At 32.1% G+C, this 16,938-nt stretch overlaps 1 protein-coding gene across 1 annotated transcript; it reads left to right on the top strand.

Moving 5' to 3' along the window:
* LOC106693425 (uncharacterized) lies at window positions 1–672 on the top strand. Its single transcript, XM_014441053.2, has one exon. The coding sequence runs from the start codon at window positions 1–3 to the stop codon at window positions 670–672; it is 672 nt and encodes a 223-aa protein (XP_014296539.2).
* The last annotated feature ends 16,266 nt before the right edge of the window (window positions 673–16,938 follow it).

Raw genomic sequence — 16,938 nt, 5'->3', positions numbered from 1 at the left:
ATGAAAGTCAAAATACATGGAAAATCAGGATCAGATACTGAATCCTCATCTCATGAGTCCGAGGCCGAGGTGTCTGATACTGAAGTATCATCAACGAATACAGTCATACCATCATCTGATTCATTATCACTCACTGCATCAACATCCACCGCTGAATTATCCCCTGTTACCGAGAAGACAACATCAACTTCGTCACCGGCTGCACCTGCAATTACGACAACCGTCGCAGCATCACCAACATGGTCCACTGGGTCAGCGACATCGACTGGACCCCAATTTGCGTTGCCGCCATGGCAAACTACGACTGGCTTTGACTTTGGTCGCCCATCATTCGCACTCTACGTGTCGAGTCCACCAGCCACACCAACTTCAGCAATGTTCGAGACTTTAACTAAATTCATGAAGGATGAATTTAGTAAGTTACATGCTCGCATTGACCGTGCCATAAGTCACCGTCCGGCGGTTACGTCATTATCATCTGGGACATCAAGATTCGACATCCAGTGGATGGAACGCATTGATGAGAAGCTAGAAGACCTTCAAATTGTCATCCAAACCAACACTGATCAAGTCGCGGAGCTGAAAGAACATCTTGATTCTTTAAGATCATCATCAACTGCTCAAAAATCAGGTGCTACTGCTCACCTTACGGCACGACGATCAGCTATCTGAGCAAGTCCAGCGAAGCCAGAAGATGATTGCAGACATCAAATTGCCAAGCCCCGAAGAATTTGCTAAGAAATTCCAGGCGATCAACTCGCAAACACAACTGACCGTTACTGAAATCAGCTGTCAGACAACAACGACCTCAACTGCAACCTCTACTCCAGTCAAAGTAGAGTATGACATCGGTAATACGCCAAATAACAAATCGGTATTGCCATTACTGGCTCAACAAGCTCCCGCTTGCGGTCCGAATCCAGGACTCAAGATTCGTGATGGTGCATACCAACGTCCACCGCCGGAAAACGCCAGATTCCCACCATCATCACTGTTAGCCCGGCGAATGGCTTGCCAAGAGCTATCTGAAAAAAAAGTTTCGACACTACGAGCTTCGGGAGCCATCCCCAAGGACATCAAAACGAAGATCCAGATGGTAACGTTCGCCAATTCGTTACCGTATTCGCAGACAGCTCCAGCGCCAAGGTATGAGGTTCCATTGCAACCTACAGAGGCCTACAAACAGTTTTTGTCGGACCTACCACCTGCTCCATCATCAAACTCCATCGCAGCTGCAACAGATCCAACACCACAAGTTGTTATTCATAACGGTGTTCACTTTCTGGACTATACAACCTTCTGCAAGGCAATCGAGAAAATTTGTGTCACTGTCAAGCCTCGAATATGCTATACAGAATTGAGGGAATCATGGACACAGACGGTAACGACTCAAGCCCAGTCGTTGTTCATCTCCAATGCGTGTCAAAATTGTCGGCAAAGAGACCACAAAATTGCCGAATGCCAATTACCATGGCGACCTGACATGTGCCACGTATGTTATCAGGACCAAGTGACGACGGCAACGTGCTTCCGTCCACATGACAAAAATTACAAGGACTATATTCGGGGACGTAGTCAAGGCTGTGGCATTCCAAGCCAATTATTTGACCCACACTGCAACTTTTGTAATCGCAGATACCCGGGGTACAAAGATTGGATATCAACGAAGTACACTCCGAAGGACATCGAGCGCTTCCATCGTAGTTACTTGCGCGCTACCAAGAAACTGGAATAAATTACCTTACATTACCGATTTAGATTGTAAATCTAAATAAAAACATACACATAATCTCACATTCATATCATTAATTCATTTTATAATTTTTGCCAATTGTAATAATTTTCAATTACAGCTTCGAGTCCTGTAGCAGTTGGTAGCAGAAAAAATTACTATACTTCCTTTACAGTCCAACGGCTGTGGAAAATCAAATATTTAAAATTATATTTTATTTTTTTTTAGTTCGTAAGTTGTAAAAATTTCCGGATCCAGATCGAGGTTCCAGGATCGAAGTGGAATTGAGATTAGAGTGGCGGGACTTGGACTTTAAGTCACAATACTCCTAACGGCTTGCGATCGCTTTCAAAATTATCTATTTTTCTTTACTGGCAATATACTTGCACAGCTAGCGATTGACTCGCACTTTAAAATTCAAATTTACTGGCAATCTACTTGCATTACTAGCGATTAACTCGCAAAATTTTTGAAACTTGCAATTTTAATTCGCACTGCTGTAAATAATTTAATGTACATATTTTTTTTATAACTATTGTATAAGAATTACTGGCAATTTACTTGCATATCTGGCGATCTACTCGCAATATTTTCAGACAACCTAGACGAGAGGTCAAAGGGGTAACCTTGGCTTAGTGGGGGGGATTGAGACAATGTGAATTGTCTTCGTCGTCCTCAGCCTTGCGGTTCCCATTTTTCCTCGTCTTCTTGTCGTCTGAAACTACACAAGTCATAGTGCCGTGGTCACATGACTTATTTTCACGTTGACGCATGACCGTAAGGGTGAAGTGGGGACAGAGTTCGGAGGCAAGTCCCAGACCCTCAATTATCGGTTAGACAACTTAGACTTCGATCTTGGATCTAGTAGCGTTTAGACGTATTTGAATATTCAAAATTAATTAATTGTTAACTGGCAATTTACTTGCATTATATCAATTCATTCTTAGTTATTTTTATTATTATACTTTATATTATACTGGCAACTTAGCTTGCGATCTCATTATATATCATATATTATTATTATTTGAGTATAAAATATATTTAATTTATTAAGTTGATTATTACGTTACCGCTGGTACACCTTTTGTATCAGCGTATTAATTAAAAAGCCTAAAATCAGTGCGATAATCAACGCTTTCCACGTGGCCATTCATTGTTATTTGGACCATATCGATTGTATTCTGCGAGAACATTGATTGTAAGTAATTGAAATTATTATAACTGGCAATAAATTTGCATACTTTCCTTTCTACCTACTATCTTTCATTCATATTTTAAAATACTGGTAAAATTATGTAATAAGATCCAATACCTATTGATTAAGCTGCATAAGATAATTGAAGTAATTGTAAGAAATAATTTATAAATAATAAGCCGTGAGGTAAGTTGATGAATTTTCATATACGTTGTCGAGTTTGAATAAGTGCGGGTCTTTGCTTTGCAAGAACCCCAGCCCACTGCTCTGTCCAAGTAAATAAAAAAATTTGTTATAGGCCAGCCTAAGCCAGGGTTCAACCCGCGAATTCTGGTGGCTGCTGGTTAAGATCGCGAAAATAAAAGCGATTTGTCTCAATATATATAATACTTTTTTATTATTGGTTTTTTCATTTATTACAGAGAATCATTTAGATGATTATTGCATGCGATATGCAGTGTTGTTTCCAAAACACTGGGTTGATAACTTCTCAGTGGAAGAGGTGAGGCATTATATTGAGCCTCAGCTGTGGGATAAAGTGTCAGCTAATCAGCCTATCAAGGATTCCACCGTCACCTTCTTTGGTGAGAAGGCATCCTTAGAAATAAACGATGAAAGGATTGCGTGGCATTTTAGGCTCATAGACGGATCGCAGGATTCCAGGGATTATGTAATCACCACTTTATTGCTCTGAGGACGAAAATGCCAGTACTGTTATCCTATCAGATCTGGAGGATGCAAATAATGTAATCCACCCAGATCTGGAGGATGCTGATACTTTAATCCTCTCAGATCTGGAAGATACTGTAATCCTCTCAGATCGGGAGGACGTGTAACCCGTTTTATTTTTTAAGTTTTTATTATAGATTAAATATTACAGAAAAGATAAAACTAAAATATCATTATATTTATTATATTTATTTTTTTATTATATTTATTTTTTTATTATTATTATATTCATTATTATTATATCCATTATTATTATATTTATTATTATTATTTTTAATGTTAATATTAATAAAATTTTTTTCTTTTGTATGTATGAGTTTAAAAACTGATTATTGAAAGTTAGATTTTAACATATTTTTTCCAAGAAAGTCCTTTAACATGTGGTGTGTTCGGTCTGTCGATGTTCGAGTGAGACGATCTATGGGGGAGGGCTGAAAGTTCCCTCTCTCTCACTCGAATGTGCATCATAGGCTTGTTTTAGTTTCCGATACTTGTTGACAAAACAATGAATGTCTTCTTTCAAATGCTGCTAGATTTCATTTCAAGTTTGATCATAAGCGTTTCGACAGTTTTAAGAGCAAACTACGATATAGTTTTTCTCAAGTTTTTTTCAGTGTTAAATAATTTGTGAGTTTCAATTAATCCAATAGTAAGTATGTATAATTTTGCTAAAATTTTCGGTATTAGAGGTGATGCGTGATTTTTAATTAATCAATTATGCATTTTTTTTTTACAGGTTGAATAAGAACCAGTTATCATTATCCTGATATTGAGAACTGTAAGTCTCCGTTTTTTTAATTATAAATGATTTCTTATAATTATAAGTTATTTTTTTTATACTTTATAATCATAAATTATTTTTTGCATATGACAATTTTATAGGTTTTCAATAGAATCTTCGCTCTCATCGTCATTATAATCATTATTGTCAGCGTCAATATATCGAGGAAGTAAATAATAATCTTTCAATTTATCGTAAGAAAATGTTGATTAAAAAAACTCGCTAATTTTTTTCATTTATGTTTCAGTTTAAAAAAAATGATAAACGGCCTTTCATATGGATACATCATCCCGAATGAGTGGGCCGATCATGCAATCGGCCTAATACGGCGGATGATTCTACCATTCCTCCGGGATATTATTGCGAGAGGACAGCAGCTGAATGGAGCAACGATAACAGCGGTCGGTGTGCCCACAATTTTGAGAGTGTGGAACGCTCGGTTGTGTTGGTTTTTTTCAAGACCGGGGGACCTGATACCATCACCACACCACTATCGATTTAGTCCAAATTTATTGGCGGAGCAGTCCCCAGAATTTCAAAGAGTATATGGAATCGAACTTCCACCACTTTCTTTGACGGAAGCTCTGAATGGTAAGATTTGTGTTATTTAATTTTTTCTAATTATATTTTTATAATCATATTTTTATAATATGGTTATTATAATATGTATTTTTTTTTTTTAGACGTGGTTTTGCTGAACCTAACTTACAGCGTCCTGATGCCGCAAAGTTGGATAGATCAAAATTTGACTGATGAGATCCCCAATGAAATCAATGCTGTCCTTCAACCAGGTGTTGATGATCCTGATGGTGTCATTTTCACGCTCGGAGGGATCACCGTCGAATTGGGTGTGTTCCCTGAGGTGATGTGCTGGTGGTTCCGAGATGCCGATGATGATACACCATATTTTGAAAGTGCAAACCTGCACCCTCAGGGCCCTGTGGCTAACAATGGCACTCTTCAAATATATTGGCCTGATGATTACGATAGTAGCGATAATGGTATTGACGATCCGACACCGGATCCATCATCATCATCATCATCATCATCATCATCATTATCATCATCAGATGATGATTAAGTTTTTTATAAGTTTGCGTTAAGGTTTTGATAAAATACTTTTTGGAATATATTAATGTTTAAATATCTTTAGATACATTTTTTAATAATTAAGATTTTTTTATTAATGCTTAATATTCTTAGAATAGTTGTGTAAGGCTTTTTCAAGTTTTGTTGAAAGTAGTTTTTTATTTTTAACAATACAGTATTTCATACTTACTTTTCGAAATTTTTTATTTTTGAAAAACTCCCCTTTCCCCTTTCTTAGATCATTATAATAATAATTATTATTATAATTATTATTATTATTATATTGATATATTGATAAAAACGCCATACTCTTTAATTTGTGATGATATGCTTATTATGCGCATGCGTCGGTGTTTGTCATCTTTGTCGGATTATATATTTTAATTTTCATCCCTACTTTTATTCATGAATTTCCTAGCCCTCGAAAAACCTTGTGGTGCGCAGAAGTCTTCGATCATTCGACTTTTTTTACGTAGAAGTAGAATTTCTGACTTACCCTAAGATGTTCAATGTTTTACAAGTAGTAAGTAGGTTTGTATTTTTTTTTACGTAGAAGTAGAATTTCTTACTTACCCTATGTTGTTGAATGTTCTACGGGTGTCAAGTTGGGTTATCTATTACTATATTGAATTTTCTCTTAAGTGTATGATGGTGAGTTTAACTCGAGATAAAGAAACTTTTTAACACTGATTTAAATAATAGATTTTTGTCCGTGTTTATTATCTCACAATAGTCATAAAAGATACATAAATATATAATAAATATGTGTGAAATTCACATTTAATGTATTGATACCCGAATCTATACTGGAACTGGTGATTGGTCAGACACAAATTCGAATTTGTTGTACTTGGTCCCAAGAAATTTGAGATGAAGCGAGCTTTCGGCTGCCATTTCGCTCAGGCTTTTGAACTTGCCTTCGTCACCCATGAGTTCGTTGTTTGTCCGGTTTGGAAAATAGATAGAGAATTGATTGTTTAAATGTGCAATGATTTTGGATCCGTACTTCGTGTTTATTTTTTTTATCTCGGTTATTTGATATAATTTGTCCACTTCCAATTCTTGCATTTTCTTGTTCGGCAAAATGTTTGCTAAACAGTTGACTTCATTGATAGCTGAGAGATCGAATTTCGACACTAAAAGATAGACAAAGGAAAACATGTTATAGAATTATATGTGAGAAGTATCGATATATGCTCGAATAAGAAATAGTACTTACTTGTGAAGTAGTTTTGTTGATACAGATGAAGACGAGATGATTTCACTTATGTTATACACTTTTTGCTTAAAAAAACTTATGCAGACTGATGCATATGGACGCGAGAGTCACCCGCTAAACTCTTTATTCCCCGACTTAGTTGCCGAAAAACGAGTTTGAACCTGTCTTATGACGTAAAAGATGATGTAATCGGGTGAAAAGACGCAATTGCGCAGGTCCATATTCCCCCACTTGGACTGAAATATGAGCTTAGTAACGGTTAACGGCGCAGAAGATGATGTAATCGGGGTAAAAGACGCTATTGCGCAGGTTCATATTACCCCCACTTGGTCTGAAATATGAGCTTAGTAACAGCGCAGAAGATGATGTTCAAGCATTTGCGCAGCTTCATTTCCCCCACTCTACTTCATAAAAAGCGAGTTCAGACACGCTGGATGACGTTATCCGCTAAAAAAGAAGGGGTGTGGAAAGAACTAAACCGCTAGATGGTAGTGACATCAGAGCTTCTCGCAAGTGCTCGTCCTACCCCCCTGTTTGAATATATAAATCCTCAGAATGATCATCATATAAATACATGTCATGCTATCATCAGAGCTGGTATACGGTAAGGTACCAGCTCTGATGATAGTGTGACAGTATTTTGTCATCATACGCATGATAATTCACTGCCGAGCAACATTGGTAACAGTCGGTAATACAAATACTTACTTTACCGACAATTAATACTCGTATCGGCCACAGATATGCACAAATTACCGACAGCAGATATGATAAGTTATCGGCAGGAGGTATTTGCGACGGTCGGTAGAGGAAGGGTACTGTGTTATCGGGAGGGGGGGGTGAACCCCTCCTGCCTCACTACTTTTATCCTTCATGGTCATTAAAATAATCCACTTTCTTATAAGTTAAATGTCCCAATACCGGAACAAGACCCAATACCGGAACGATTTGATAATCATTATATTACATTTCAACTCGTACGCGATGAAACTAAATAAAACTTTTTTTATTTGAAACCTTAATCTTTCAGTTAAAAATTAAGATAGAAAATAGATTTTAGAAAACATTTAAAATATGAAAAAAAAAAAATGTTAATTAGAGCAATAGTCTCGGATTCATGACTTTCTCATGTCTCTTAATGATTTTGCTAAGAAATCAGTCAATGGTCTTAAGCTTATAGAAAATGCATAGAATTACTTTTCAATAATTTTTTTTCTGTATATGCATCTTGAATGACATAAAATTCAAGAAAACATTTTAAAAATATGAAAAAAATAGTATTATTATATTAATTTTATTGTTCGTCTATTGGTACACCAAAATGAACCCGTGCTCAGTACCGGAACAGCCAATCATATTAATGTTATCAATAGACATTAACGGTGAGTTTTATTGACTGGCTAAATCAAGTACAATATTAATTATTACTGGAGCCCTCATATTTAATGCAGTATGTATGATTGTTATAAAAAATAGATTAAGTATAGATAAACTCTAATTCAAATCATTAAAAAATAAATTTTTGTATTCAGTTTTTTTTTTTAATTATTTTTCTAGTATAACCTCAAATGATTTATATTATTTCTATTCTTTAGTTCAAAATATTTATTTTCATTGAATATTCAATCATTTTTAAATTTTAAATACATTTTACATTATGGGTGTGATATTACAGAAATAAGACAAATTTAAAATTATTAATAAATTGAGTAAATAATTAATAATATAAAATTAAAAAAAATGCAAATTTAAAAAATTTTGAAACTAATTGTGCTTTTTTTGTAAATATTATTTTTTTAATTATTTATCTTATTTATTTATAATTTTAAAGTTCTCTGATGTCTGCTACATTCATACTCGTTTAACATTAATATTATTTAATAATTATTAATATTTTCACCATGACTAAATGCAAAAAATAACTTATTTTATTTACTGTTCCGGTATTAGGACAACCGAATTCCCGTATTGGGACAAGGCTATTTCAGCGTTCTGGTATTGGGTCTTTTGGGTGTCATAAAAAAATTTTTTTTTTTATGTTAAATTTAAGAAAAATGAACTTATTTGATTATTTTTTAATTGGTAAATGTCTATTCTATATGATGTAATAAATTATTTTGGTTTATAATTTATTTGAATATTTTTAAAACGATAAAAATCAGTCATATACCCTTCGTCGTTCCGGTATTGGGACATTTACCTTACTCACAACCGAACTTCACTAGAAATATATCATGCATGCCGAAGCCATGTGTTAATAACGAAAGAAAAATATAAGATGGCGGAGTGGGAGCGCGTATTGCCATTTTAAAATTTTGAATTCAAACTACTTTCACATTTGTATTTTTTTTCTTTCCTTATATAATTCTTTCCTTGTCATATTATTTTATATTAATGGGAATTAATTTTTTTTCTAGTTATTGAACAATTCGCAAATTCGCGATTACTTTACTATTTTTTTATTCAAACTAATAAATTAAAACCCAAGAAGAAAAATGTTAATTCGTGTAGATTTTTTTCCCTTTGCAATGTTAGTTGTAAAAAAAGCAACCATTTCTATTTAATGCATTACAAAATCAGCATGCGCTTTTTTGAAATGTTATTTCTTCAATTTTTTTTGAATTAAAAATTGCTTCACGTTTTCTGTACTTACTTTTCTAAGTATTAAGTTTTGGATGCCTTACTTCTACAATAATTAAATATTTAATTTCATCAGGTACCAACTGTGTTGCGAAATGTACATTAAAAATAATATTTGAATTAGCAACTGATCTAAATTCCTTACTACATTATATCTTAAGCTTACCAGAGGAATGAGTCATTGCCAAGGTAATAAAATGCCACACTTAAAACGTATTTTCCCATCAAACAGTCTAATATACTTATTTTTCTTTTTGTTAATTAATTTTTTTGACGTGACAACGTCTTATAATTCGATAGAACCGGCTGCACGCACGAAAAAAACATGACTCATGCGACGTTACTTCGCTCTGAGGCGTTCCATGTAAGGCTTAAAGTGCAAGCGAGAGCGCGGAACGAGCGAAAAAGAAGCACAATCGGCCTTTGCGTTCGGCAGCGTTTGACATCCGTCTCTCTCCTACTTGAGTGAGCGATGCGTCTGCGTGAACAGCTGCTATACTATAGTACATTTACATGTTTTGATCGAGTATCAAGTGCAGTGAAAAGTGAATGTGATGTCAATTGTTTATAGCAACGATAATTACAGCGATAAAGGTAATGATTCTTCCGATATTAATTATATATTCAGTGATATATTGTCGAATATTCGTGCTTTCATCATTAAAATGAATAGCATCGGCCCGCTAGTGCAGCGATTGTAGGTTATGCTATAATTGACAAGATTAAAACAATAAGTTAACAGAACTATCTCACGATGAGTAAAAAATCGATGGCTTTACTATTCAATCGAAATAATTATCGAGCGTAGCTATAATTTAAAAAAATTAAAACATAAATTTCAAATCTTCCACATATCACAACAACGTGTCTGAAATGACAGGTTGGACCAGCCATCCGTCGAAGGGAACATTTTCTCCTATATCAAACACATTGAGGCGGGCTTTTTAAAAAATAGATTGACGAAAATTTTAATGTTTCCAAATTTTAAATTTTAAATGTAAGATTTATAAACAATAATTTAATCATTGTTTATTCTTATAATGAATTATTTGAAATTATTACTTTTTTATAACAAATTACAATTAAATTTGCAAAAGTAATTAAGTAACTAATTGAAAAAATTTAATTATATTATTGAAATAATAAAATCAAAATTTAAATTTTAACAATTGAGTAGAAATTTAAACAATAAATTTTATTCAAGTATTTTGTTGTATTTTTATTTTTTAAATTTAAAATGATTTTCTGAATGAAGAATTTTATGAAAAATTTTTTTTAATTTTTTCGAACGACGATTTATTTTGCAGAACCGCTCACAATCCCACCTAGGGTTGCCAACTATACTGTTTTAAACAGTATTATACTGTTTTTCACTAAATTATACTTTTTACTGTTTAACAAAAATAAAGTATACAAAATACTGTTTTTAGCATCAAAATGCAAACACAATATTGCTTTTAAAAATGTTTAAAAATAAATTGATTGTAAATTAGTAAGTTGTGCGAGAAGCTCTAAAAAATATTTATTTAAAACAATAAATAAATAAAATACTGTTCGTTTTTCTAAAATACTGTTTAATAATCTTCATAGACCTGAATATACTTTATTTCTTGTAAAGAAAGTTGGCAACCCTAATCCCACCATGGAAAAAAAGCCCGACGAACCAGGCAGTATGTACATCCCATTATGGAAGTTGATACCGATATACCAATTCTTCTTTGTGGCAACTTCAACACAAATGTGAAAAATGACGAAACATTCATCAAATTCATGAAAGACATGTTTAATGTCGATTGTGCATCAGACGTTAATAACTCAACAACACTAGGAGGCACCACCATCGATATGACTTTTTCAAGACACATTAAACTCGAAATACTCCCTTTCATTTCCTACTTTTCCTATTATCGTCCTATTCTCAACAGAATAACACAGATTGTAAGAAATTAAATATTACACATGTTTAAAAGTTGTAAAACAATTGCTCAAAGCTCATTTATACTTGTAACAACTATTGAATTGTAAAAAAAAATTGACATAATTGTATTTATGCGTACAAATAAATCTAACTTGATCAATTTCATTGTGATTTCGAATAACCTCCTTCTCTATATACATACAAATCTATTAAACAAATGAAATTAAAATTTTCTTTTGAAAAATTCTACCATTCCATCAGTATTTTGCTATGACGTTGTCACGTTCAACTATCGTCAGTAAACCGACTTTACAGACAACCGATTTTTTCACTAAAATTATAACTATAAAATTTAATCAAATCAATTATTACTCAATTGTTATTAATTATTACAAATAAATCAACGATGTTAATTAATTATGTTTTTAAATAATCAATTTTTATCAAGTTTAGAAACGTTAATGAATTTTTCTTAAGTTTTTATTTTTTTAATCTATTTAATATATAGCTAATTATAATAATAATTTTGATTATAATAATAATAATAGTAGTAATAATGATTAGGATGTTAACATTAAATGTGATTGAAGATTTGAATAAAATAATAAAATAAAATACTAAATGTGTGTAGGACTTTTGAATGAAAATAATCAACGCAACTAATAATTCACTACAATGCGATGAGTAATAAAAAAAAAACATTTTTTTTAGTCCACCCTAATATATATGGACTAATATATTATCCGATAATTGACAAGTTGTCCGACAAAATAAAATTTAAGAAGTTAATTTGAAAGTTAACATAAATTAGGAAAATTGAACTAACTTATTTATTGATATGAATAATGAGCCTCAGAATATGATGGATTGTTAATATTTAATATAAACTAAGCGGAAAAAAACTCAGGATAAGCAATAGAAATTAATTGAAAAACCAAACAAAAAAAAAGTGTGTGTGTCAACTCCGACGCACGATTGGAGTTTACTCCTTGAGACCTTCTGTCTAAATAGGCACAAGAAGACGTACTAGTCTAAGAAAAAGATAAATACCATATCAAATGGTAAATCAACGAATCAATGAAGATACCTAAATAATGTATTTTTATTATATTTTAGTCTAGTCGAGAAGTTAATTTCCTGCGAAAAATAGTTACAGGTCTCCTAAAAATATGGTTGATGGCTTAAACCACCCGGAATGGCGTCTAGAAAAAGACGTTTTTTGGATTTTTTCTGGAAAAATCAAATTACAATTGTTATTAACAAAAAAACTGTTAGAAAAATTTGCCATCCAGCTTTTTGGCAAAATCTCAAAAAGTATAAGTGATACCTCCAATATTAAAAAAGTTTCTGAGCAGAAGAGCAGAAATTTTTAGTATAGAAGTTCTCGACTCCCCGAATTGTAGCTCCAATATTTATCATTTTAATTTAACATTGAAAATCGGCTTTTGCGCGGCAATTTCGGCATGCGCGCGCCGCCACTCTACTGAGCGTAGTTTTTAAATAATTTTTTTATGCAATTATATATTAATTAAAAAAATTGAAAACATTCTGTGTCATCTAGACACTTCGAAGAATTTAATTTCGCGGTAATGAAAGTTGTATCACCATTTTTCAATAAAAAAAAAGAAATTATTTAACGTAAATTATTTAAATTTTCAATTTTTTTGTTAGTTCAGAAATTAATCATTAATGAAATAAAAATATCTTTTAAACTTTCATACCGTCATCTTGTTGAGTATGTTTATAAAAAGGGCTCCAAGAAACAAGAAATTTCTAGATTAATTATTTACACTTTTATACCGCTTTTATGACAACAAAAACCCGTAAAAAAATGTTGATTAACAATTGAATAACTTTTTGAAAAATGGTGATACAACTTTCATTACCGTGAAATTAAATCCTTCGAAGTGTCTAGATGACACAGAATGTTTTCAATTTTTTTAATTAATATATAATTGCATAAAAAAATTATTTAAGAACTACGCTCAGTAGAGTGGCGGCGCGCGCATGCCGAAATTGCCGCGCAAAAGCCGATTTTCAATGTTAAATTAAAATTATAAATATTAGAGCTACAATTCGGGGAGTCGAGAACTTCGATACTAAAAATTTCTGCTCTTCTGCTCAGAAACTTTCTTAATATTGGAGGTATCACTTATACTTTTTGAGATTTTGCCAAAAAGCTGGATGGCAAATTTTTCTAACAGTTTTTTTGTTAATAACAATTGTAATTTGATTTTTCCAGAAAAAATCCAAAAAACGTCTTTTTCTAGACGCCATTCCGGATGGTTCAAGCCATCAACCATATTTTTAGGAGACCTGTAACTATTTTTCGCAGGAAATTAACTTCTCGACTAGACTAAAATAGAATAAAAATACATTATTTAGGTATCTTCATTGATTCGTTGATTTACCCGATCTAAAGGAGTAAACTCTAATCGTGCGTCGGAGCTGACACACTTTTTTTTTTTTAAATTTTCTAGCTCACAAACCAATCGATGAATTTTTATGCCCAGTGAATACTTTTGTAGAAAATCAAACGCTCTACAAAAAAAGTTTCTTATCATTTTTTGATAAATCCTACTATTCAAAAGTTATTTAAGCTTTAATTCAAATTTATAGTACATTTTTAGATTTTTTTACTTTTTCGGCGAATGTATCAGTCTTATCAAAAAATGTCATAAGAACATTTTTATAGATAATTTTTTTCTTTACAAGTTATTTGTATTCCAATGTCAAGCTCTTAAAGTTAATCAGAAATCTATTTTTTTAAGAGCTTGGCATTGAAATACAAATAACTAGTAAACAATGCGGAATTTCGAAAAACTTTGTTCGTAATAATTTGTAAAGATTAAAATTATCTACAAAATAGTTATTATGACATTTTTTGATAAGACTGATACATTGGCCAGAAAATTAAAAAAATCTCAAAATTTTTTATAAATTTGACTTGAAACTTAAAAAACTTTTGAACAGTGGGATTTATCAAAAAATGATAAGAGACTTTTTTGTAGAGCGTTCAATTTTCTACAAAAATATTCACTGGGCATAAAAATCCATCGATTGGTTTGTAAGCTAGAAAATTAAAAAAAAAAAAATTGCAAAATGTTCTTTTGTGTTAAAATTTTTCTTTCTTTCTTTTTTTTTTTCTTTCTTTTTTTTTCTTTTTCTTTTCCTTTTTCTTTTTCTTGCATTTAATAAGTAGCGAATGCAAGAATTTGAAAAAAGTCGAAAAAAAAATATTTTTTCATTTGCTTACCATTAAACAATTAAAGGAACAAAACTTGTTCCCTTAAGTGTTTTGCAAGACTTTGATCAACTCACCCCAAAAAACGGCTCGATGGATCAATTTAACAAGTTGCGGGTTTATTGGGGGGTACATTAAGCTAAAAAAGTCCCTGGCAACATTATTTTTTTTATCGATATTTGCAGAGTGGCGGTTGATTTACTAAAAAACCAAAAAAAGTCATTTTTTTTGTACTTTCTTCTAATGAATGTTAAAAATAAAAAAAATTTTTTTTTTTTAAAAAATGATGAAAGGCTGTTGTAGAGAGTTTGATCAAGTTTTCAACGCTGCCCTTCAATTTACTGTGCGCTCATTAGTACCTGAAATATTGATGATCAAACCCAAAAGGATCATTCGTCATTTGAACGCTGATATCTCAACGACAAGTTATCGAACGAATCTCAAAGAAAAATGAAAATTAAAGCTGATTAAATTTGCTAACCACCCCATGCATTCGTTTAGCTGAAAAAATTTTTTGCAGCCTGTGGACTCCCTCAAAGAAAAGAAAAAATTTAGAAAATTTTTTCTCGCGGTATTTCTCATGTTTGCGCAATGGCTGAAGGTGAAAAAAAAATTTGGTAAAAACACGTCGAGACTAGAGATTTTAAGCTACAAAATGCCTCTTTTTATTTTCCGATACGATCATTTTTAACGAAGTTACAGCCTTACAAAATTCACTGGAAAATTTCTAAAATTTTTCTGTTCCTTTAATTTATGGCATGAGTGTATTTAAACCAAACACGGTAAAAATAGATCATTTGTTTTAAAAAATGAAACAAAAATAGTTCAACCGATTCGAACACACATATTGTGATTTTTCTCGATTATTATCCGCATTGCGATCTCAAAAAACTTAAGTTTAATACCAAAATAAACTTTTCATTAAAAAAAAATTAAAAAATCAATAAATAAGAAAATTAATTGATAGAAAAAATCGTTGTCATATTGAAGAATTTTAATGAAAAATAACTATCATATAAACTTACCTTTGTCGATGTTTCGGATAATATTTTTAAAAAATCGATCTGTCAACATATATGTCAATGGACTGAGAACTTGTCGATTCTTTTAGAAAAATTATCACTGCTCGACTATTTTTTCAAATGTAAAAAAAATTATTTTTTCTAAACAATAAGTTGAGTATAATTTTGAAAAGTCGACAACATGTATATCAATGAACCGCGAATTTTTTGAATTTGCGATAAAAACAATTGTAGCAAAAATAATTTTTGATGATCTTCTATACCGGTATCCGAGAAAGGGGGCGCTAGTAGCATTTTTTAGTCGATTTGTTGAGGGAGTGGGCCTGAGGGGAGGGGGATTGACATGGTTCATGAATAAGAATGTAGAGGGCGTTGGAGTGGGGGTATTTTTCAAATTCATGTGGGAAAAATGACGTATGCTATTATCATATTGTTTAAATGTTTTTAAGATTTTTTTATAACAAATGACGTGTTTTTCACTTAGTAACGTATGATTTATCTTATTTTATCTTTAGAAACTTTCACTTTTTTGTTTATAACAAATGAATCATTTGTTTCCTGAAAATTTACACTTTTATCTAATATTTATCTATTTTTCCCCTATTTTTCACCAAAATCGTAGTGGGGATTTTTATTATAAAACCTCTATTCATCCAACACGTCTGAACAGTATACGCTTTGTGTGTGCATGAAGTTAGTGGTTAAATGTGTTTAACTGAATCATTTTCTATCTGTGCTTATGGCTAAGTTTAGTGATCTGATTTTTGAGTTGTTTGTTCAACATCCATACATTTTGGATTGGATTTAAGCTCAAACTACATGCCCAGATGCAATTCATAAAATTGATCGCTTAATAGAATTAGTGAATCTGATAAGAAAACTGGAAAAGTTGCAATATCGTATGATCAATAAATAAATAAACAATGGAGCTGATAATCGACTTTGTTGGGTTTGAAATGCCGGATGGCACATTTGTTGTAAAGGAGCTGTGTCTCATTGATATAAACAATACCAAATATACCAATGGATTATATCATAGCCAGTATTGGCTATTTCAACCACCCATGGAATATGTAAATGCTACGGTTATTCGTGAAAGTGTAGACGAAAACGGTGATCGACACGGAATTATGTGGGATACAGGCGATACACCATATGACTCATTTAATCTAATAATGACCGAATTAATAAAAAAAGTGCGCTACTTTTATGTCCAAGGAGCACAGGCGAGGGAGACTTAAAAGGATATTCGATTTTGCGGTTCCAATCATTGATCTACAATTGATGCGACATTTTTCATTCGATTGCTTAGAAGAACTCAACAAACCGCGATGTTTGCATCGTATCAAACACACAAAAAGAGGTCATT

This window comes from Microplitis demolitor, chromosome 6, assembly GCF_026212275.2.
Source record: "Microplitis demolitor isolate Queensland-Clemson2020A chromosome 6, iyMicDemo2.1a, whole genome shotgun sequence".
NCBI lineage: Eukaryota > Metazoa > Arthropoda > Insecta > Hymenoptera > Braconidae > Microplitis > Microplitis demolitor.
Note: the sequence above shows the minus strand (reverse complement) of the source record. Positions and strands in the feature narration are given on the sequence as shown.

Coding starts and splice junctions, on each gene's coding strand:
- LOC106693425 (XM_014441053.2), top strand. CDS start 1: ATGAAAGTCAAAATACATGGAAAATCAGGATCAGATACTGAATCCTCA.